A 24,922-nucleotide genomic window follows, 5' to 3' on the forward strand; every position below is an offset into this window, starting at 1 on the left:
ATCCAAGCTACCAACATCTCCTACGTGGACTACTGCAATGGCCTTTTAAGGGCATTCACAGCCTACTCTTGCCTCCTATGGCAGCCGGACAGATCTTGCAAAGCATATACCCATCACAATTCCCATACTTAAAATATTTCAATGGCTTCCCATTGCTCTTGAGATAACAAAAGAAATCCCAATGTTGCCATGTTTTCCAGCCTCATGTTGTACCAGGCTCCCTGCCACACACTGTATTGGTCTTTGTTTCCTCAAACTCTACATTGTTTCTCTCCACAAGATCTTGGCATATGCTAGGCTCCTTCTTCCCATCCTTTTTTTCCTGGTTAATGCTTCCTCTTCTCCTTTATCTTAGCTCAATTATGACTTTTTCAAAGAAGCATCATTGACTTCCAAGAAGGTTTCTGATCTCCATGATTAGAACAATTCCTTCCAGAATAGCACTAAGTACTTTTATTTTGAAACTCTTACTAGTTTTAATTTCATTTCTTTTTTGGTGTGATTAACATGTATCTCCCTTACCAGACTGCAGGTTTCATAAGATTATGTACCATGTCTGTTTCTATCCATTATCATTGCCACAGCATGTGAGTAAATCTGCTAAATGAATGAGGTGAGCAAATCCACACTTGGGTTTTTAATATAATTTTAAGATTTGAAAATGCTTCCTGATGATCAAACCAATATGAGAATTCTACCCTAAAGTTTTGGGACATACTGATAATTTATTGGAAATTGAAGGACCTATGGGTTTAATTTTATACATAATAATAATGTAATTTCTTATCAATGCTTTTATAAGAGAATATAAGGGGAAAAACTGATGGTGTATATCAAAGTTTAGTGACTCCTCTGCCTACCAGTAACCAAAGGGTAGACACTGGGAAATAACCAAATCTAGCTAGCTCCTGGTATAGTCCCTGGTAGTGCTGGTCGCAGAAAATTCACATGGAAGGATATCCAATCAAGTTGTCAATAATAAACTTGTGTACGTATGTACACATGTATGTATTTATTGGTTTGGAGACAGTCTTGCTCTGTCTCCCAGGCTGGAGTGCAGTGGCGTGATCTCAGCTCACTCCAACCTCCACCTCCTGGGTTGAAGTGATTCTTGTGCCTCAGTCTCCCAAATGGCTGGGATTACAGGCGTCTGCCACCATGCCCAGCTAATTTTTGTATTTTTAGTAGGGACAAGATTTCCCCATGTTGGCCAGGCTGGTCTTGAACTCCTGGCTTCATGTGATCCGCCCACCTCAGCCTCCCAAAGTGCTGGGATTACAAACATGAGCTACCGCACCAGGCCAGAAACTTATTTTAGAGGAGTTGGTAATTAAAATGTTAAAAGTGTATAGTACTCACAGTGAGACAGAGATTGGCATTAACATTCTGAGGGATGATATTACTCTATTTAGATTATTCAATAAATTAATTCCACAGTAAGTGAAAATAATACACATAAATCCAGCCGCAAATATGGATTAGTCACTCGTTTTGGCTGAATCAGCTGTGTGTATACAGTTGCCTAAAAGCTCACACCTTCCAGATGGCAGCCTGGATTTCTAAGGAGGAGGAGAACAGTCCATTAAGATCTGATTCTCATGAGTCCTCTGACCATATTCCTAATGTCACATTTCCTTTAATGAACCAATGTATACATAAGCAACAGGAATAGTTTAGATATTCTGTCACTCCAATAACATTCATTCAATCTGTTATGATTGAATGAATGAGCTGGGCTCTGTTCTAAGCACTGCGGATTAAGAGGTAGAGGGTGCTCTGATCCCATCTCCCACCTGTTCCCAATCCTTGAAAACTCCTACTTTGTACTCAAATTCACAAACAGCCATCAGCAAAATTCCCTATAGATTTTCAACCTTTTCTCTGAATGTTCTCTATTCTACTCCAACCACTTACACCCACGACGTTAAGTTAAGCCTTGTCATTACTGATAACTGCAACCTCTCCATAACCTAAATTTCTGACCACCATTTCCTAACTTTAAAACTAATCCCCACGGGTGCCCCAATTCCAACAAGTCTTTTATTTTACCTAGACCATCCACCCACCGATCCTATCACCTCTGCACTGTTCTCAAGTCCCAGTGTCCTTCCCTCACCAACTCATTACAATCCCTTCTTCATATATACCTCAACTCCATTCCCCTTTTTCTCACTTTGTCTTATTCTCATGACAAGTTCAAAACCCTAGGTAAATCCAACTCTATCTGATAAAAGCATCCTGCACTTCTGCAGCCAAACATTACTGGAGAAAGGCACACAACCCTTCCTGACTGGTCTTCTGCCAACTTTGCGACCACCAACTTAAAATGGCCCCTTAACATTGGCCTAAAATATCCCACATTTCCCTGGCCCACTCACTCTCCCGCTCTCTGAGAAGACTACTCTATGCCTTCACTTTCCTCAAATCTCCAACAACTTCCCCAGCCTTATTCTCAGCAAGGATCTTTCTTCACCTGTCACCAAGAAGCAATAAGAGATTTTCCAAAAGCTGCCATCACATCTTCCTACATTCATCAGCAGTGCCCATGAATTCTGCTTTCCTTCTTGTAACAATAAAGAAACAATCAGTGTCTAAAGCCAACCCTTCCATATCTCCACCAGATCCTAAGCCCTTTCTCCTACTCAAGAGCATCTTTCCAACAACTTTCCCCTCACTCCTGCATCATCAACTTTTCTCTCTCCAAAATTATTCTTGTCAACATACAAACATGCTGTTATGTCTTCCATCTTGATCTCGCTTCTCCCAACTACTCCTGCATTACTCACTTCCCTTCTTGGAAAAGAAACTTCAAAGAAGTATCTGTGGAAGTTTTCTCCAATTCTTCTCCTCTTTTTTCTCTTGAATTCACTTGCACTTAGGCTTTTGTCCCTTCCTTCCACCAAAACTGCCCTTTATCAAAGTCACCAAAGACCTCCACGTTGCTAAATCCAATAAGCAATTGTCCTATCTTACTCACCTATCTGTAGCACTGACTCTCCTTGACACCTCCAGGATACCAGTCTCTTGTTTGTCACCACCTCACTGGCTGCTCTCCTTCAGTCTCCTTTGCTGACTAGTCCTCAACTTCCCAATATCAAAAAACTGGGGTTTAGACCTGTCTGCAACTATTCTTCTCTGTCTACACCCACTCCCTTGATGATTTCCTCCAGTCTCAATACTTTAAAAACCTGACCCGCCTAAGCTATAAAGAGCCTCAAATCTGTACCTATAGCCCAACTTCTCCTCTACACTCCAAACCTATATAGTCAGTTCCCTATTCAACATGTCTACCTGTATGTCTAATAAGCTTCTCAAATTTAGAGTGGCCAGAACGGAATTCTTGACCTTCTCCAACTCAGTTAAATGGCGACTCCATCCTTATTGCTAAGGCCAAAAATCTTGAGTCACCCTTGATTTTTCTTTCTCCCACCCCAGATCTTATCCATCAGCAAATCTTGTTGGCTGTACCTTCCATGTGTATCCAGAATTGAACTTTAAATGACCTTCACTGCCACCACCAAGGTCCAAACAACCATCACCTCTTGCCTGGATAGAGTAAGTGACTCCCAACTGTTTTTATGCCCCAGCTCTTGCTCTACTACTATTCTCAACACAGCAGCCAGAAAGACCTTGGAAAAAAACTAAATAAAATCATGTCACTCCTCTGCCTTTCCAATAGCTTGCCACTGCATACAGAAAAAAATTCAAAATCTTTGCTATGATTTGCAAAGCCCTACACAATTTAGCACCCCATTATGTCTCTGAACCCATTATCAACACTACTCTCCCTCTCATTCTCTCTCTCTCTCTTCCAGCTACAGTGACCTCCTAGCTGTTCCTCAAGGAGGCAGGTACCCCCTTCACCTGAGGGATCTGCACTTACTGTTATTGTCACCTAGACCTTCCCAGATCCGCATACAGGTCAATCCCTTACCTTTTTCAGATCCTGCTTAAATGCCACTCTCGCACCAAGGACTTCCCTGGCCACTTCCTGTTCACTTCAGCGGCTTTATTTTTCTCCTTAGTACTAATCAATATCTAAAATACTATGTATTTTACCTGGTTATTTTGTTTATTGTCTCCCTCCTCCACTAGAATGTAAGTTCAATGATGGCCATGATTTTTGTCTGTTTGTTCTCTGCTATATCCCCAGCACTTAAAACAATGCCTGGAACATAGCTGGAATACAACTGTCACACAGCAGATGCTCAATGAAAGTACTGCTTTCTTTCTCTTCCTATTGAGTCACTACTGACAAAGTTGAAAGTGTACCAACAAAAACATAATGCTTCTAACAGAAAAAAAGTCAAGACTTTTTACTTACTAAAAGCAGGTTAACAGTATCATCTCCTCATATGATAGCCACAATTCTCTAAAATCTTAACCCATCATTCATTTATTACATGTGTCTACAATAATTAATCCTAGATGAGATGCTTTTTTCCCCAAAATATATTTACCTTAGTAAAATCATTCTTTGATGTTTCTAAACAATCCTGAGAGGTCATTCTTTTCCTCTGTTCTGGGGCTGGAGGCTTCATCTTAGATGGAGACACTAAAACAGCACCACCTGGAAAAATAAAGATGACAGTTTCAATTACACTAAATTAACATGTAGAAAAAGCAGGTTAAATAAGAACTGCACAGTGTTTGCCGATTACCAACAGCTGGAGTAGTGAGATCATGATGAGTCCTCTGGATTCCACCGAGTTCTCTCAGCTTGGGAGTAGGAAGCCGGCCTCCTTTTTCTGAGGATACAGAAGAATCTGACCTATAAATTGAAACAATCTATGAATCTATACAGCATTTCCTCCAGAAAATATGATAAAAAATACTTTGCCATCATTGTGCAATAATAAAGTATAAAACTTGTAAGAGGCCAGGCGTGGTGGCTCATGCCCATAATCCTAGCACTTTGGGAGGCCGAGGCGGGCGGATCAGGAGATCGAGACCATCCTGGCCAACATGGTGAAACCCCACCTCTACTAAAAATACAAAAACAAAATTAGCCGGGCGTGGTGGCAGGCACCCGCAGTCCCAGCTACTTGGGAGGCTGAGGCGGGAGAATGGCGTGAACCCAGAAGGCGGAGCTTGCAGTGAGCCAAGATCATGCCACTGCACTCCAGCCTGGGTGACAGAGCGAAACTCCGTCTCAAAAAAAAAAAAAAAAAAAACTTGTAAGAGAAGGCCATTTTGTTTCTGAAAAAAATAACCACCAAATCCACATGCAGTTAAAAGCGACTGAAATTTTCAATAATGAATAGAATTAAACACAAGATCAAAAATAAAACGGAACACTGAAAAAATACTATAAGCGATATCAACTATATCAATAGAAGAAAAACAACCCACAAAGAAAAAAGTGACTGAATACTGGATAAGGGGGAAAATCACTGCCAAGTCAGCACCAGCACAGCAGAGAATCCTTCCTCACATCAAGGCTCAAGTTCCATAACATTCATGAATGAATAAAGGATTTAGATTATAGACAAAAGGCACTATTATCATAGGTGGAGAAGAGCCACTCCCCAAAGCAATTTACACATAAAACAACAGGAATTAGCTATTTTCAGAAATCACTTTTTAAAAAATATATAAAACATTATCTTTTTTGGTAGAATCATCTGATATTAAAGAACACCAGTTTTTTTCTTTAAAGTCATTCTTCCACACACATTTGCAATTCTGGCACACCATAAATTATAGGACACAAATGAAAATAATCCTAACTACTTCCTCCCAAAGTAGCCCAGAATTCAAGTATTCAATTACCAATCACTAGTGACTTAAATACCTGAGTGAATCAAATTATTCACCATACAGCAGTGCCTCCTTTGTGACGTTGAAATCAAATCTGCAATTTATTAGTCATAAAAAGTGTAAACCACTATATTTAGTGACAAAACAAAATACATATCAACTATGTAAATAACGCTTCTCTATACTGAGTAATTTAAAACTCTCACCCTTCTTTCATCTTATCTGCCTTAGATTTCTCATGTACATCCAACTTCTCTTGCTCTCCCCTAACAGCCTGCTTGCCCGTTTTCCTGTCCCCTTCCTCTTCATCGTCGTCCTCCTCCTCTTTCTCCCTGGGCTGTTTCTGTACGTCTTCACTTGTGTTCTCTGTATCCCAAGCCAGCCGCCTTCTAACAGGTATGGTGGGAGCTGACACACCCAATTTCTCCATGGTATTTTTCTGGGGCTGTTCTTCCACGATATTTCCTTTTTCTTCTGGTTCTGTAGAAGGACATTTCTGCAAAGTCTTATGGCTTGTAGGATCTCTGCGTAACAAAATCAGTTTTATTTTAAATATGAACAGTTTGCACTTTTCTCATCTACACCAATTTTAGTGAGTCCATCATTTCCTTCTACTGTTCACAACTACATGTTTTCCATAGATATTGCCTTGCTTAGGTATTGAAGAAGGAAATCTAATTTGTTTTATAGCAAAACAAATGAAAGTCATAATCTGGAGTTTCTATTAAAATATTCCAAAATGTATTTATCTTCTTCTACTCCTACCTTCACATATGTTTGTGTACATCTGCTGACACAAGTCATACCTAGCCCTAAACTGGCATTTACACACATAAACTAGGACCCCATGGTCTAAGTTCTTCAATTACTTTCGCTTACAAATAATTAAATCATGTTCATTTTAACCCAAACAGCAGAGCGCTCTTCCATAAAATCAGCGGCCAAGTTCTGAATTAGCCACAAAATCTATTAATGCATAATAGGTATGTATTAACAGCTCGCAGTCTCTACTTTTTTATTGTTGTTGACTTTCTTTTTACCTTCTAAAGGTCTTTTTACATCTACCATGTAATCATCCCTACTCCGCTATTAATTGCCAATAAAAAATATTATAAAAATCTAGCCTTCCAGATTTACATTATGTGTTATTTATACACAAATAAAGCAATCTATATTGCTTTATTTTTCACTGAGAATAAAAATGAAATAAATGGCTGCCACATTTCCATTCGACTAGGAGACAAATTTTGAGTAGTCAGGTCATTTTCCTATGTCATTCTATGATCTACATAAGCTTCAACGAACTTTTTTTGCCATCCACAAAGAATATCTCACCCAGCAAGATCTAATGCTCTGATGTTGCTACTAATGGTTCCTTCTGAGCTTGTGGTTGAGGAGACATCCCAACAGCAGTTGCTATCAGATAAAATCTGATTCAGATGGTCCCGAGAAAAATGCGTCCCCTGAACTCGCTTCCTATAAAACTCAGCCTTTTCTCGGAGTTCTTTAACCTATGCAGGAGAGTTCAGACATCATATACTATTGTAAATGCTTCTTTACAAATAGCACCAAGTAGCATATCAAAGACATTGCACAAATACAGCCAGGGACCAAAGACAAAGGAAGGCAAAATTAGCCACATACAGTCATCAGACTTTGTGCACTTAAGCAAAAACTAAAACAATCAAGCTAAAGCATGATGCAGTTATTTTATTTCAGACCAGCAGGCAGGGAGAAATTCATAGCAGCTAAGAAAAATATTGACACCTACTTTTTATTCCAACTGAAATTACACAAGTAATCTATGCATTATTATAGTTTTTAAAAACTCAAAAGCAACCAACCTCGGCATACCACATGGCATTTAGAGAACCCTAGAGAAGGAATACAGAAACACACTTAATGATAGGTTTATGCCATAATTTAATATTAATGGGAATCAATGAAACACATTATTCTCCCTTCTAAATATCTACCAAACTTGTCAATCAATATTTCTTGGGATTTTTAGTAATTAGTTCAGTAACCAAGATACCTTATTATTATCTTGAAAACCAGCCACATTCTTGCATGGCTAGGATGCTGCTGATGACAGATAAATTAGGCAATCTAACTATTATTCCTATTTCCCCACCTCTGGAAGTGTACTTACACGCCAGAAATCCCTAACCCAGCTTTATTTCATGGCTTTGTATGCAGCTACTACTGCTACAGAAGCCCTCACTGGGAGATTTATGAGGTTATGAGGCTTCCCTCTCCAAATTCCTCAATATTCCCTTGGAATCAGCAAAATCTCAACTTTTTTTTTTTTTTTAAGTACTAAATATATAATTTAAAATAATAGCCCATAAAATCATAATTGCAATATGTTCAACAAAGGGACAGGATAAAAAAAGTTCTGATAAATAATAAAGTGATATGAATTATTTAATATGCAAGTAACATTTTCTGATGAAAAGGAGCCTTTATACCCATTTGAAACGTTTCACTTTATGCATCATACTGCCACCTGCTGGCTTCTCCAAGTACAATTCCACAATGTAAAAAAAATTAAGTTGAAGTTTTACCCTTAAAATTCTGTTCAATATCTTTATTTACTCTCGAAAAACACTAATTTTTTTATCATCAAGACAGAAAATCTTTATTCTAGAATTGCTTTTCTTTCAGGGCAAAAAAAAGCAAATAATGAAACGGCGATGTAAAAGCAACTGTAGAAACATATTCTCAGCTCCTTAACAAGATACGATTTTGAATGCAAAGATGAAAATGTTACATCTCTAGGGAATTGGCCAAAGCAAAAGACAGCACCTATATGGCATAAGAAACCACATAATCCCAACAGAGTCCTACTCTAATGAACCATACCTGAAAAAAATTCCTAAAGGATAATTTGAAATATTTTCTTCACTGCCAAAAAAAAAAAAAAAAAGGCTATGTTCATTTATCATTTCTATCAACTCCTATAACTTTAAAGAAAATTTCTAGCAGTGGTTTTTGCATTTAACAGGTAGAAGTGAGGTACATGAATTAATTCTACTGAACTTCTAACCAAGGTATTCTGAATGCACAGGAACCTTGTTATAAAGTGCCTCGATATACTCCAGATTTTATTGCCAGTAAGTGCCCCCATGTTTCAAACGTTTCATGGCCACTCCATCACCTATATGCCTTAGCATCACTTCCTCCTCTGTGTTCTCAGAATTCTTTGGGCACATCCCCATTAATGCATATTCAATTTTACTGGAATTAATTGCACATGTCCTCCTCCTCCATCAACCTATGAACTTCTTGAGGCGAGGGAAAATGTAGCACTTAAGCACTGAGTCCACAACCTGTCCTGAGTGCAGACTAAGTGGTATGCCTGAGCTAAACATGGCAGCCAAAGACAGGCAAGAAACTCCCTTTACTCAGTGAGCTCACAGTCTGAGACAGGAGGCCAACCTGTACATAAATTATCATAATACTGATGGGGATCTATGCCATAATAAACAAATGAAATGTAAATTGAAGGAGTAGTTCAAAAGGGGGACTAATCAGTCCTGCACTGTGTTGGGTAGAGTGGCAGGGCTGTGGGGGTGGAGAGGACAGCAGAGGCAGCTGCATCTATCCATGCATGATGAATGAAAGGATGGATGAATACCCTCCATGTACACAGTCATCCAGTTTTATTTGACGTCAACTTTATTTAGAAAGGAAGGGAAGAGTATACTTCATAAAAATTCTGAGGACTTTGATTTATTCAGTTCTATTTGTTACGGACATTTAAAACTAAGTGCTTTAAATTTACTATATCAACAGTATTAATCTTAGTGCTAATATTATATTTTACAAATATGATTTTAAATATCTATAGCCCCAAACTAAGATGAAAAATTAGAAGGCTGACATTTTCCAAAGTAGTATGTTCTACTAAAAAGAGGAGGAAACAAATCAATAGCATGAACTCAATATTAAATAGAACAATCCCTATAGCCAACTACCAGAGCCACTAAAAAGGATAGAAATAAACCATTCCCAACTCAAAACAACATACACACACCTTTCTGGGTCAAGTAATGTTATCATATTATATAATATGATATAATTATAAGCAGAATGTTTCCTTTTCTGAATTTCTTTGTCCAAATTAAGAGTTCAACTAAATTATTTAAAACATATGCAGAAAATCCAAACTCAAGATACTGGGGATAAAAACTCTTTTTACCCAAAAACCATCCCCCCAAAATGAGGGGTCACTTTATACCTAGTCTTTACAATGTCTGTCAAATTATAGGACATCTCTCAAACGCAGGACTTTATCTTGAAACACAGTCCTATTTGTGGAAGACACATTAGAATAAAATTACCTCAACCAATCAATGATGAAAAGATTACCTAACAATTAAGAAAAAAAGAAGTTTAACATAGATTAAGTAGTTATTCTAAGGATAGAACCTAAAAAATTCTAATTGCTGACTATTAAGAAACAATCCCTTAAGTGAGCATTTTAAAAAGCAATAGTCAAGTGGTTAATATAATGGAGATGACAAATATACAACCACCGGGCAAACAAAACCAACCACCCTAATGCTCTATGAGACGTAACTGGGACTTAGCATAGAATTTCCAGTGACTAGATTATAAACAGATTCAAAAAGTGTATCTCAAACATAGAAAGAAATGAAGATGATATATGGACTCAAAACTAATGTGACTCAAAAAGTGAGTTAATATTCCAGCAAAGTCACTTATGTCTGAGTGCATTTGAGGAGTGTGAATACACTCCTTCCTGAAATGTTAGGAGTGGGAAAATGAAGGAGTACTGTATCTTATATTTAGGAACCTCATAATCAGCTGCCTATAGTAAATGACTTCCAAGAGATATAAGTAAAACATGGCCCATATTAAATGTCTATAACCTGATCAACTAAAACTGTTATCATCAATGATCACTTACTTGTTAGCTAAAAATTCTTATTCTTTTCCAACTTCAATTTACTTTTTGAATTATTTTTCTCAAAGAAATTAAGACATACTATACCACTAATTTAAATATTTACAACCACCATTATAGTATTTAATAAGCAAAAAAAGCAGCATTACCAAGATATCATAATAGGAAACCTTGAAAAGTCTATCTTAAACTGACAACAACAATGTTCTCTTCCATCAAGGCAGGATAAGGAATCTCATCTTACTATGACTTCAGTTTTAACAATCTTCTCAATTAGATGTTTAGTTCTGATGCCTAAACTCATCTTAGTTTAAAGAAATCACTGCTCAGCCTTTTGGCTAAGATCAAGTACAGAAATCTGAGAGAAAACACAGTCTTCCAAAACAAAGAGTTTCTCATAACCTCAACCTAGTATCATGCCTAAACACAACAGGCCAGCGGCTGACATCGATTTACCGGCCACACACCGTTCTGCCTCTGTCCTGCTTTTCCTCACTCCCACTATCAGACTCCTCAGTCAGGGAGATCTTTGCCAAGACTTGGAATTGCCATAAACTGCTCAAGAGTTTAGCTGACTCACTGCCTTTCTTCCATCATGGGTGCTTTCGATGCTCCTAGTTTTAACTTGATTTCACTAAGGTAAATATATGAACATTGCCCCAGATAGTATCTGGGACGGCTTTGAGCTTTGTCTTTTACTTTGCCTGTGCTGTCTTCAAGCCATGCTCAAATAGACAAGTAGAAAGCAAAAGAGTGGCCACGGTGGAAGGAATCAAGTGACCTCCTGAAACAATATGCAGACAGCATGACAGTCGCCAGGACTTCTGTCTGGGAGCTGCAGCTCAAAGAACCAGCAGCTCAGAGCACCGAGTACCAGCCCCTTCCCCCAGAGGCTGATTACATATAACTGTGGGCCATGGTTTTAAGTAATGAGCTAAATAAAAGACTCATTCCCCATCCAAATTATCCTTCTGTTTACAATGACAGGGGGAAGTGGGATGTTTACTGATGTCTAAACAGAAACATTTTAATTTAGCTTGTTCTCACAGAAAAGGCAAAAAAAAGTCAAGATATGATTTGAAAGATGCTAATTAATACAATAACAAAAAGGTTCCATTCTCTATCCTTTGAGTATAAGAAGCCAGTACTAAAGTAGCAATTCTCAACTCTAGAATTACCCTTCCCTTCAAACCTATCTCCAGATCCCCAGAGTTTCTCCCATGTTAAAGTACCCCAAAGCTGTAGCTCACACCTCTAACACCACAAGCTTCACCTTTCTTTTGCCTACAAACTGTAATAGTACACGTTGACAATGGGCATCACTATCAGATAAATTATTTAATCTTGAAAATTAATCTTCAGTTGAGAGAGTGGAGGTCTGAAGGTTATGAAATAATCCAATCTATAGTGATACAATTCTATAAATTGAATCTATTAACACAATCAAATGTTTGATGGTAAAAAGCATTAACTTAAAAGACCTCAATAAATATTAATTTCCAAACAGCCAGTGGCATTAAAAAAAAAATGATAATTTACGTCCTAATACATAAGTTCCTGATACTATTAGTGCTATTATTATATCATACTTCTTTAAATTGTGGTCTCTATTACCAAAAGGAACTCATTGTGAAATTAAAGTGTTAACAGAGGCTGAAAGAACATGTAGGCTTATTGAGCTCATGTATACTCACCTGATTTGGCATGTTTCCCTTCACACGTGTCCAAGCCCCAGCTTTATATAAATACTGAGCAGGGCTCAGAAATTTTGCTCTATATTCGGAATTCACCTTCCTAACAGAAATGAAATGAAAGTAAATATTTCACCATGTTAATCATTGAAATACCATATTTTCCTATTAAAATACATACCCAAGCCTTTGATGTTTCCAAGGAGCAAGCTTCTTTTTAGGCTGGTGTAAGTCTTTTAATTCCATCTCTGCTTCCAATTTTAAAGGATCATCTATTTTATTACTCTGAAATGGAAATAATTTAAGCTTTTTATGCTTAAGATGTTACACATTAAAGTGAAAACATGCATGTTATAAAGTTAGACTTCAATATTTAATGACATTTCTATTTTTAGAAGCTTTAGATACTAAAGAAAACAAAAATCATAAGAAATCAACAAAGAAGTTTTGAAATTTTTAGCATATTTGGTTAGTTATTTTTGAACTTTAGCTGAGGATATAGTTTCATTTTCTAACAATAAAGATTTTAGATTTTTGGCTAAGGAAGAAAATTTTTAAGTTAACAAACACATATCTAAATAATGTTACCACATACTGAATTTGATATTCTAAATTTACAATTGCGTTACAGTAATCAAACATAAGATCCTGATGAATTAGTTACCAAATCGCTTTACTGAATAACAATTCTTTTTTTCTCCAATAATATCATAGGCCTAATATATGTGTGTGTGTATAAATCATTTTATTTTTAGTCATATTTACTTGTAGTTACATTCTATTACTATTCTAGTACTTTCTATTTTTAGGACCCATAAAGTATCAGGTATCAACATTCCAGGAGATTCAAAAATAGTATTTATACCCCAATTACCTGTAATTTATAATCATGTTAGCCTGATTCTGCAAATTAAATGGCTGTAGTATCACACAGAAGCAGTTGTTTGTATATTCTGAGGTAAATCATGTGAATTATACTGGCTATAATTTGGCATGCTAAAGCTTTGGTTTAAAATACATGTGATGGCCAGGTGTGGTGGCTCACACCTGTAATCTCAGCACTTTGGGAGGCCAAGGTGGGCGGATCACCTGAGGCTAGTAGTTCGAGACCAGCCTGGCCAACATAGTGAAACCCCATCTCTACTAAAAATACAAAAATTAGCCGGGCATGGTGACATGCACCTGTAGTCCCTGCTACTCAGGAGGCTGAGGCAGGAGAACTGCTTGAACCCGGGAGGCAGAGGTTGCAGTGAGCCGAGATCGAGCCACTGCACTCCAGCCTGGGTGACGGACCGAGACTCTGTCTCGAAAAAAATAAATAAAAATAAAATACATGTGAGTATGTATGTGTTTAATTTCCATAACTTAAAATAAGTATTTCTATCACTACTGTTACCCCTGGAGGTTACTGTAAATCCAGTCATTTGATATTAAACTTACTTGACTTTGATATTAAACTTATTAGACTTAACTCCTGTATTGTTAAGTACTCATCGTGCTGTATCATTTTTATTTATGTCTGTCTCCCCACTAGCCCAAGAGTTGCTTGGGGCTATTTTCCAGCCTTGTATTCTCAGTACCAACCTGTGTCTGCTCCTAGTAGCTGGCTCAATGAACATTTGATGAACAAATGAATTAATGAACTAGTGAAAACCAAAAACTCCCAGGTGGTAATAAGTAAACAAAAATGTGGAGAATCTAAAATAATGGGGATTTTGTTTTGTAAGGTTAAAAGTTGATGAATACCTTCTTTTCAGGAGATACTGTTTCAAGATTTCTGTTTTCTCTCAAATCATTTCTTAATTTCGGTTCTTTCACTGGAGATAAACCCTTGAAATTTCTTTTGTATTCAGTTTCATGGATGATTGAGTTACCTTTGAATGGTGGAACAAACTGGCTTTTATTGTGGAAAACCTTAAAACAAAAATTATTTTAGTTTAGTTTTGTTGATTAAATATGCCTAACTTTGGTCTTCAATTACTTAACAAAACATGAAGTTGAAATACAGGACAAAAAAATAGCAAAGTTATATATGATTTTAATTTCATTTCACATATATTATTAACATCCAAAGGTCAACTTTATATACTCATTACTATGTTTTGAATAATAGTTTTGTAATCAAAATATAGCTTATAACCAAAATAAACATTGGCGTATTTTCATATGACATAGACATTAGCTTTAAGGCAACTCTGTTGTCAGTTCTACAGGTTTTTTTCTTCCTCCCTGACACGATTTTTTTTCTTCCTGCCTTAATAGAAAATTCTTGACATTTTTGAATACCTAATATGTTCAATTTGTTTAGCTTTTCTTCCCTTGGCTTATTTTCAGCGTATTTTATTAAGGCAAAGAAAATGTTCTGAGCAATTACTACACTTCTATTGTTAAATATTTCCTTTTATCCTTACTACTTCACAATATGGTTTCTATTTCACGGCATATTACCACTGATCACAAGGAAAGCAAATGGAAAAGATAGGGAACTCAAACAAGTTATATTACTGCTTTGTAACGCTGAATAGTACATCTTCATACAGATCAGATCTAAACAGTTTATCCTTTTTAGTACAGTATAACCTCAAGGACTTTCCTGCCAAAAACTGTTCTGACTCCTTTACATATTAATATAAGACATGCTTTCAGAAAGCAGGTGTCTGATAAAACAGAAATGAACAACCTTTTTAGAGGTTTCCTATCAACAAGCATTGAAAGCTGTCTCAAAGCTCTTCAATCCATAGACTCTGAATTCAATATGTTTTGAACTAACCATGAGCATTTCCTTCTAGAAAAAGTATGTGAGACACTTTTTAAAGAAAGCAGTAAAACTACTGGTGAATATATCGCTAGTGATTTCTCTTATAAAAGCAACGTTTCTACACAACGCTTTCACTGACATGTAAAAGCCCTATTTGATGATGATAGGGCTTTGATTTGAATCAGCTCTATTTTAAAGGTCAAATACTCTATAAAAAAAACTGAATAATTACAATTTTCAGGTTGTAAGTAATGTTTTAGGTACACTTAATCTCCAAAAAAACCTGTAGGCAAGCAAAAGAAGTACTGATCCTATTTACTAGGTTAATAAAGGGTATTTATCACTTTGTTACTTCACAGGTTCTTAAAATGTTATATAAATTTCAAAGGTATTTTAAAAATTGAATAATAATTAAGCCCAAAGCTGCCACAATTTATAGGATCACTGGTTTTTTTTTATCTTAATGTAAGATGACTAGATGTTATTGTCTTGCTGAATCTAATTATCCTGTCAGTTCTTAGGGCTATACACAATATACAAGTGAATGTTGACGTACAGGAGAAAATGAATGTGAGGGTGTGTGAAAGTGTGTGTATTTATAAAGAAAAACACAAAGACCAGAAGAAAAAACCGACTAAGCCATTATAGGTCTCTAGAGATATTCCAAGTGGAGGTATTTCTTGTCTATGCCTAGAAGTACTATTAAGACCATAAATGAGAGTTTAAAGCCTAAGAACTGCCTAAAGGATGAAGGTAGTAAAACAACAGATAATCTATTAGTAATGGTATCTCAATATTAAAATTGTGCAGGCGTATAATGAAATCTAATACCACATCATTATAGCTTTTGAATTTTACAAATATAGTTATACTGACAATGCCTATTACTATTTGTCTGATACAAGGACAAAATTACGTATCTTGTGTTACTGTCAACATATTTTGTATTTATTAAATATTCAAAGCAGTTATGCCTTTCTTAGAATACAGGAAACATGCAATATATTAGTCAACAAAACACAACATTTTAGAATAAAATCAATTTAATAATTTTTTAATAAGTAAAAAAATCTTGTAGCATGCAAAAACTTACCAGTTCCCCAAGTTTTCATTACCCTGTCTCATATTTAGTATATGTGCTGCATCTGGCAACAATGATCATCAGAAGCCTAGGACAGTATAATATTACTACCATAAATCATAAGTAACAGGATGATTTTAGCAAAACTCTCATTTTGGTTTTCTAGAACCTACCTCCAGGCTACTTAAGTACTTAATTTCTTTCAACTCTTAATTCTATGTAAATCTACATTACTAGATAAGATAATGGTACTCAGAAATGTATTACATCCATTAAACTACCTGATTGGCTGAAAAAGCTGGAGCAGTTTCTTTAGAAGTCTTCCAAACAAACTGCCTTTGATATTCAGAATTTCTCAAGGCATTATATGAAGGAACAACAGTCAATCCAGCTTTCTTACGCAGAAGTCTATCCAACTGTTCAAAAAAAAAAAATCCACTCAAAGACATTAAAAATTTCTATTCAAACTTTTTAAAAATTGTGGTAAAAATGCATAACATGAAATCTATCCTCTTAACAAAATGTTAAATCTACAGTACAAAATTGTTAACTACATGCGCATTGTGGTACAGCAAACTTTCTTCAACTTATAAATAGTATCTTTTTTCAAGTGTCAAACTATTTAAAATTCCTTTTATTAGGCATCCCAGGAAAAATATAATACTCTCAGTCCTTTCCTACTAATCATTCATAATTAAATCTATTACCAAAAAGTCCCAGCACTTTGCCTCATCTGCACACTGCTTCTATGAACACCCCTTCTCCTGCCTGCCAAACTCACACATCACCTTCCTTGTTCCCTTTCACCCCCAGCTTTTTCAACAAGCTACAGATTCTTCTCCAACACTCTGAAATGCCTCTTCAGGGTCCCAGTCAGTGATGGACATGAACCAGAGAAGAGCAGTGGAACAGAATGGAGAAAAAAATGTGGAAGGCATTGAGATCCTCACGCAAGTTCCTGCAGCCTCTGCTTATGTGCTCACAGGGACCTACTGCAGGCCAGCTGTGACATAAGACAGCAGAAATGCAAGACCTCTCAGAGACAGCCAGAGCTCTCCTTCCTTTTGCATTTCATCAATTGAGTTTCTGTTTGTCTTCTTGTACACGATAAGAAACTGAAAAGGGGCTAGGTAGAAGTCAGCTCAGCACCCTGCCAGAAGTAAGGGCCTACTTCCCTTCTCTGTCTCAACTTGATCTCTCCCTTAGGACTCAGGTGCTAATATATGATGAATAAAATCCAGACGCAGGAGGTCCATCCAATAAACAGATATCATAGTACAACTACTACAAAATAGCGAGTAGTCAGAATAGAACTAATTCACAATAACTAAAGTCAACAGCCTGTTATCAACTATTCTTAAAGACATTAGATAAGAAAACAATGGAAAATTCTGAAACACAAAATGTAATATTACAGCAATGACGACGAAACCAACAAAGAATTCTATGCTTTTGAAAAGAAATGCAGTGAATATGCCTACCCCATTATCTACATTTTCTGAAAGAACCTTGGTAGAATGTTCCAGTTCCACATTTTCATTAACTGGTGTATGGTTTGTTACACCCTCATTATTTTCCACATCTGAAGCCCCTTCAGCTCTGGAGTCTGCAGAGTGAGATCTGGTTCTTTTGGGAACCCTGGAAGCTTCTAGTGAGTGAACTCTTTCTTGAGTAACATCCTTTTGTTCTGCTTCTTGTGATTTTGGTGTTTCCGGGGCTTCTGGTTCTGGTGATGCAACCACATTGCTCTCTGAGATAGCTCCATTCCACTCCAGAGATTTTGAAATCTGTGGGTCATGGTAAGGGACTCTTCTTTTTGAAATAAAACTTGGCTCTTTCGTGATCCCTACAAAACACGGTATACAAAAATAGTAGCTACTAAAGCAAAAAGTTACAAAGACAACTTTTAAGAACACTTGTGGAGGAGAAATGAAATTTAAAATTTAGTTCAGATATATGTACCTATATATACACACAATATCCTTCAGATTATAGGATTTTAAAAGTACAGCTTTTCAACATAAAATATTTAATTTTGCTTTTAAAAGCATTAAAAATTTGACCATAACAAAAAATTAAAAATCGGGGGAGGTCACAAAATGTTCCAGTTATCCTAACAAAAGTCACTAGAATTGCAACCTGGCAGGCCAGGCAGTACATGCTGCCTCGTTTCTAATTACTTTCCTGTGCTACTTAACAGAACAATGGGCCCTGGTACTGTCAAAATTTGGAACTTTTCACAAAGCTTCTCTTATGTGGAGCAGACCAAGATGAGAAGGGATGAGATGTCACTGTGCTGGATCTTGGTTCTACATCTGCCTTGATTTCTTGAGAATTAAAAAAGAATAAGCCCTTTTAACAACAGCTAAGATACAATTTCTCTATATTTCTGTACGGAAAGCAAATGTCCAAAAACTTAACCTTCTATGAAGGTAAGAGCAGCTCTGCAGAATGACAGCCACTGAGAGACTGCCCTAGTTTAGGGCCATTCTTTAAGACGGTTGCAGGGTGGAGAAGGAAGATTAAGACCAGAATGGAAAGGGAAGGTGGAAAGAAAATTGGGCATGAGGTAAAACGCAGGGCTCCTTAGCCTCTGTTGTAGATGTCTTGGCCATGTCACCCCGGGTCCTTATCCTTTTAAAAGGCTTCCCTAGACCACAGGTCTTCACACTGGGTGGATATCTGTCTGGAGGCACACAAAGATGTTTCAGGAGGGTAAACAGAAGTGGGCAGCTTAAGGGAATCATTTTCCAGATCCTCAACTCCACATGTGCTCTTTTGCCTGACGCTGATCTGCCTGAGAGCTGCATCTGCCATCTGCAGTTCCATTTCCCACCACCCCTTTCATAATCTCCCTTTTCCCACTTTACAGAAGAAAGACACACCTTTTAACCAGCCTGAAACTTACTCCAGTGCATCCCCCCAAGGTAGAACAAAACCTCAGGGGTAGGGAGCCAAACAAAGAGACAATTCAAGAAAGCATATCCCTGAGGGAGAATATCTGACAGCAAAGCAAAGCAGGCAGAGATTAGAAATAACAAAGCAACAGCATCTTATTTCATATAGCTCCATGGATTTTCCATCTACCTTCTTAGTATTAAAATTCAGATATGAGAGGGATGTCATGTGAAATGTACATATGCATATTAACACATTTACCTTAATTAAAGATAAACAGACTTTTTCTCACAGAAAATAATTCTAATTTGGCCGGTTAGTTTGCCAACGAATACTGACTTTGCCAATTGTATGATAAACATTTTCCAAAAATTGAATGGTCTAAATCGGCAGTTCCAGAGTTTTTACAAAATATATGTAAAATATATAAGCACTATGCAATATACCAGAAATTCTATCATTCAAAACTATTCATAAAAATTTATTATAAAAAATAGCAATTTAGAAACGTGTGACGAGGCACAATGTTTTTCTAAATTTTTCTAGGAAGTATAAAAGCAAAAACGCTTGAAGATCGCCAATTAGACTCCTCTCTGCTTTAACACAGAGGCAGGTTTTTGGTAGAAGAGCAAAATGAAAGAAGATTCTCAAGTGGTCTGCCGTTGTCTCCCAGCACCAGCAAATCCCAGGGTAAAAATACACTACTCTAAAAGAAGGGACAGCCATCCTGGGTAACACTGCTGTTGTTTTTTTGCTAACCTCCCACCTCCCATTCTGAGCATTCTGGAATTCTTGCTCAGTCCCTCCCTAAAATTCCCCACTAACGTTCCTCCCCTAGTCCATTACTTCCTTCATTATATACCATGCTCTAAGGTGGCTTTGTTCTCATGGTCTCATCACCTTCCCCTCAAATGCAGCTGATCTAAGCTGAAATGTTATTGGACAACTACCCAGTTTAATGAATTTTCCAGTGTCGTAATAGCCCTGTAGGCGCTCAGCAGGGTGGGATATCTATACTTAAACAGAGATTTATTTGGATTCTTAATCTAATGGAGGCTCAAATATGGGAATTTCTGGTCATTTGTAAAAAGAGGATTATGAGCAGAGGGATTTTCCTAGCACCCTGCCGGAGAAGCAGGGACACCCAGTCTCTGAAGTTTGGCGCTGGGTCAGATCGTGATGCTTCAGAGGAACCCTAAAAGAGACACTCACTCTTGCCCACTCTTCCCTTTGTTCTCTAAACCTAATTCTGAAAATACCTCCTCGTCTTACTAACTTCCCAGGCTTGGTACCCTACCCATAAGTCTTTTCCTGGCTTCAAACATCTAACATTTATGTGACTTACATGCCATTCTCACACACATCACATGTGGGGCACTAAGCACTGATCTGTGTACTCAAACCAGGCCCTTAATAGGCAACATCTCATTTAAACCCTCCCAGCAATCCTATGCAACAGGCTTCCTAAAATCTCACTTGGTGAAACTAGCTCAATTTGCCCAACATCACACAGCTATTGTAGATTCAAATTTAGGCTTATTCATTCATTCAAAAAATAGTTTCAAGAAGCAATAGAATGTTCCAAGGCCTGTGTTAGGTACTGGGTAGGAACAAGGTGGTGAATAAGACAGAGCCCTACTCTCAGAGATCTAATATACTAGTAAGGAAGAATTAAACAAGCAGGTAAAATGAGGTCAGTCTGTCTCCCTTCTGTTCTATCACCCTCTGGGAAACTCTGGCCCAGGACTCTGACTTCCCTGGGACACAGGGAGGAGGCATGTGTGATAACAAGAACATGACCTCTGAAATTACATGCTTTGCACAAAACAGACTTGATTTCAAATCATGGTTCTGCCACTTACTAGCTGTAAAGCTGGGGCAGCAACCTAATCTCCCTAAGCTTCCATTTCTCAAGACCTTGGGAGCACTCTTCCCCAGCATTGTCCCCTCAGTTTTCAGGTCTCAGCTCAAATATCACCTCCTCAAAAGAGCCTTTCCCAACCATCTAATCTAAGGCGTTTTCCCTCCAATCCACCCCTCCCGCATGTTATCTATCACACTTCCCTACAATTTTATATAAAAACCTGAAATTCCCTTAATTATTGAGTGACTTGCCTACTGTTTCTCTCCACAGTTAAGGGACTTTGGTTCAGGGTTATATCCCTAGTGTTCCCAGACCAAACTGAGGGTCAGGCTGCTATTTCTCTCAGCCAATAATGAGATGCAGATGAACTAGGCAGAAAGAGAGTTTTTATTTCTATAACCAGTTACGGGGAGAAGGCCTGCAAATTATCGCCAGACGAACCCCAAATTACAAAGTTTTTCAGAGCTTATATACCTTCTAAGCTATATGTCTACGTGTAAGTGTGCATTCGTCTAAGGATATAAGTGATTAACTTCTTTTAATCTATAACTAGGGTCTGAGTCCTGAAGACCTTCTTCTGGAGCATCAGTAAATTTAGCTAATCTAAATGGGTCTAGGTGCTGGGCTGATTACCCTTATCTTGTCTCCTGCTGAATCACGGAGGTTTGAGGAGTTCCTTCAGACCGCCAATAAATTTGTTTGTGGAGGCCTGGGGAGTTTCTGCAGACCCCCAGTAAACTTCTTTAATCCTAAATGGATCCTGTTAAGAATTCCTTATTTTGTCATGCTTTACGGCCCAGGAAAGGCCTAGGCAATACTCTTGATGGGCTTTTGTGACATCCCAGCCTTTGTGTAAGGGCACTGGCTTTTCTTAGCTTTCAATATTTAACTTAACCACTCAGTCAGTACCAAAACAGTTGTGATGGAGGCCTCCATTAGTGAAACCTGGCCTGCCACGCTAGCTGCTGGGAATAGTCCTGGCTCATAGTAAACCTTCAATAAATACTTGATTAACAAATGAATAAATCAACCAGGCCAACTGAACTTTTAATATATCATTTGGTAAACTTAGCCCAAGGTTTACTTAGCCCAAGTTATAACGGCTTGGCCCAAGTTATAAACTTAGCCCAGGTTAGAACGGCTATTAGCCTGCTCAACTTACCTAATTGATCTGATCTAAGTCCAGCCCATGGGTACTTTCGCCCCATGGAGGAATTACAAGACTCTGACAAATAAGACTTTTTCCACAGGAAGTTCCTCTGGTATTCACTCAGCCCCTGTAATGCAAAGTACACTTTGAGTACAGTCCAGTTAATGAATGATGTTTTAAAGCAGACATCAGTGAAAAATAATTTCTGAACCTCCCAAAAGAGACTTAAGACGGAAAATTAAACACAGACAAGCTCCTTAATAAGAGCTAATATTCACCCAGCCCTGTGCTAAGCAGTTCACACGTGTTATATCCTTTAATCCACAACACCACTTGAGGCAGATGCTACCAGGAATTCCAGGCTCAGAGGTTACCCTTTCACTGATTATCTGATTCCAAAGCATGAGTTCTTGTCGGATAACTAGTGACAATCTAAATTCTCATCATTCTAAATTTATCCCAGGTTTTCACCGAGTACACAATATTATGTACCATGCCTAGGACCTTTTGCTATTTGATAAAGTCAACAAAAGGCAAACTCCCCTTCCATTCTGAATACACCCCTTTAAGATAAATGAGTCAGGAGATGTGGGACGCTGTGGCCACCTGTTAAGTTGCAGGGTGCTAGTCCCTGACAGCTACCAGCTACCTGGAACTTTTAACATACCCTAAGAATGCACAACGATGAAAAATGTGTATTTATACGCTCTCTTTACTAAGAACCCATTTCTCAAGCCTTTAAAAGCCACATAAAGTTTTAAAGGTAATGGGGGTTAAATACTAAGCTAAATGGGCCACAGGTGTCCCAATCTGAAGTCGCCTTTAGTTCTCTTCGTAAAGGGGCCTCCTCCCATCTCCACTCCTCGAGTCCCCCTAAGTAAATGTGTCTCGCACCATGTGACTCTTCCACACATGGCAACTTGCAAATGTGAGTGAGCGGAGAGGGAACCAGGTTAAGAGGCGGCGGGCAGATTCTGAGGCCCCTCGAGCAGGCAGGCCCTGGGGCTGGCAGCTTCCGCCGGGCAGAGGGCTGCAGCGCAGAAAAGCAGCGTGACCTCGGCGCTCCACACCTCCCCCGCCGTGGCTCCCCCCAGCAACATTCCGGCCCGGGGACCCCAGCCTCACCTTGAAGCGCACCGGCATGTCGCCCGGCGCCGGAGCCCCCGCCACTCCGACAGTTAACTGGACAAAAAGCTCCGAGGGGGCGGGGCGATAACAGTCTGTTACCTAGCAAAGCCTCGGCCCGGCGTCCCCGACTACGCGCCGGCGCACTCCGTGCTTCCCGCCTAGAGCCCCGTCGGTCTGTTTTTCCCCGCCCATTTTGGAGCCTAGGGACCAATAAAGACTCGCAGAGTGCCTTACTTCCATTAGGATTTGACCAATGATTGGCCGAAAGGGAGCCGCCTACCTCCCGTGCCAAATCCCTGGGGCTGATAGAGATGGCAGGCGGAAGGCCGGCCAATAAGGCTCCCGGAACCGGGCTGGGCGGGACCCCGGGGGTGCCTTCCTGGGTTGGGTGGACTGGCCTCTGGTTTGCGGGGTCCTGCGCAGCAATGCGTCTGCTTGCTGGTGGAATTCGCCAGCCGCAAGCCTCGCTGGCCCAGGTGCTTGACAGCATCAAAGGTGAAAGTGTGTTCTTCATTCTAAAATCTATGACAGAACCGAACGCTTCTTTTTCTGAAAGTGCTCAGATATATTCTGCTGAATATCGGTTCGTACAAACGACAGCCGCATTACAGTTTATTGTCACATCAAAAGGGAAAAGCCAAAAAAAAAAATAACTTAGGCAGGATTTTTGAAACTTTATTGAAACTCGAAAGACAAACTGCTGTCTCTTCCTCCAGTGATGTTCTTCCTCCCTCAATCTCCACCCTCCCCAAAATGATATACATACAGCCCTTAGATGAGAAAACGTTTATTAAAGATGGTTGTGAGTCTCAACTTCCAAACCTTCAGCCTTGTCTCTCCTCTCAACCTTTTTTTAAAAATAAAACTTCATCTGATTTTAATCGACTATTGCCATCATCGTCGATAAATGTTTCTTGACAGAATACTGCTGATTCTGAGAATTGGGAAAGAAAGAAATTGTCCAGATAGTTCTCTGATATACTTGGGAAGGACATACATCTTTATTTATTCATTTATTTATTCATTATTTATTCAATAATGGCGTAATGTGACGTGCTAAATTTCTAAATGGAAGGTGTCAATAATAAGGGCCACAGGATCTGGGAGCAGGGAGTCATTTCTGAGGGCAGAAAATGCCTCAGGAGGAAATATTCAGACTGAAAAGACTGCAATAAGTAAAAAGTGGTATGATGAAAGGGCAGATGTCTGAATGGAATGCTGCCAAGCTTCTTCCAGGAACAACAAATGAGTGCCTTTTACATTTGTCATGTGTTGACTGAATAAAAGTATACCTCTCTTAAACTTTCAAATATCAACACCAATCCTTGATGCTTCCCTTTAAGCATTTTCCGCAAAAGCTGTCTTCCTGAATCCTGATTGATGTCTCTGTTCTTCTTCATCATCATTGAGATACTTAAAAACTCATTTGAAGAAGCCACCTGATATCTGGAACAAAGAGCATATTAAATTAGTCCCAATGCAGCCATGCCTCCAGGGGGCCCTTGATTAACGTTAATTGGTGATGACAGCATCTCTGTCGTGTAAATTAAGAATGGCATAAACAAGACACAGTGGAACATAAAACAAAAGTCATCTGCAGGAAGGCAGCCCATCTTACAGAGTAAGAAAGGCACAACTTTGGTTGTGCACACAGCTTTG

The 24,922-nt window shown here is 38.4% G+C and overlaps 1 protein-coding gene across 9 annotated transcripts in view; it reads right to left on the reverse strand.

The window, feature by feature from the left end:
• MDM1 (Mdm1 nuclear protein) overlaps positions 1-23,721 on the reverse strand; it is a 40,013-nt gene extending 16,292 nt beyond the window's left edge. For 3 of the 9 annotated variants that reach the window (XM_054526339.2, XM_054526341.1, XM_054526343.1), the window contains exons 1-12: positions 23,261-23,651; positions 22,148-22,262; positions 17,705-18,069; positions 16,505-16,639; positions 14,131-14,298; positions 12,566-12,669; positions 12,388-12,487; positions 7,605-7,634; positions 7,096-7,271; positions 5,967-6,284; positions 4,662-4,771; positions 4,461-4,570 (exon numbers count right to left, since the gene is read on the reverse strand). In XM_054526339.2, coding sequence (XP_054382314.1) covers positions 4,461-4,570; positions 4,662-4,771; positions 5,967-6,284; positions 7,096-7,271; positions 7,605-7,634; positions 12,388-12,487; positions 12,566-12,669; positions 14,131-14,298; positions 16,505-16,639; positions 17,705-18,069; positions 22,148-22,262; positions 23,261-23,278 — 1,749 coding nt within the window. In that variant the 5' untranslated portion in view covers positions 23,279-23,651. 9 annotated transcript variants of the gene reach the window in all.
• Positions 23,722-24,922: the final 1,201 nt, after the last annotated feature.

This window comes from Pongo abelii, chromosome 10 (genome assembly GCF_028885655.2).
Source record: "Pongo abelii isolate AG06213 chromosome 10, NHGRI_mPonAbe1-v2.0_pri, whole genome shotgun sequence".
In the NCBI taxonomy this organism is placed as follows: Eukaryota; Metazoa; Chordata; class Mammalia; order Primates; family Hominidae; genus Pongo; species Pongo abelii.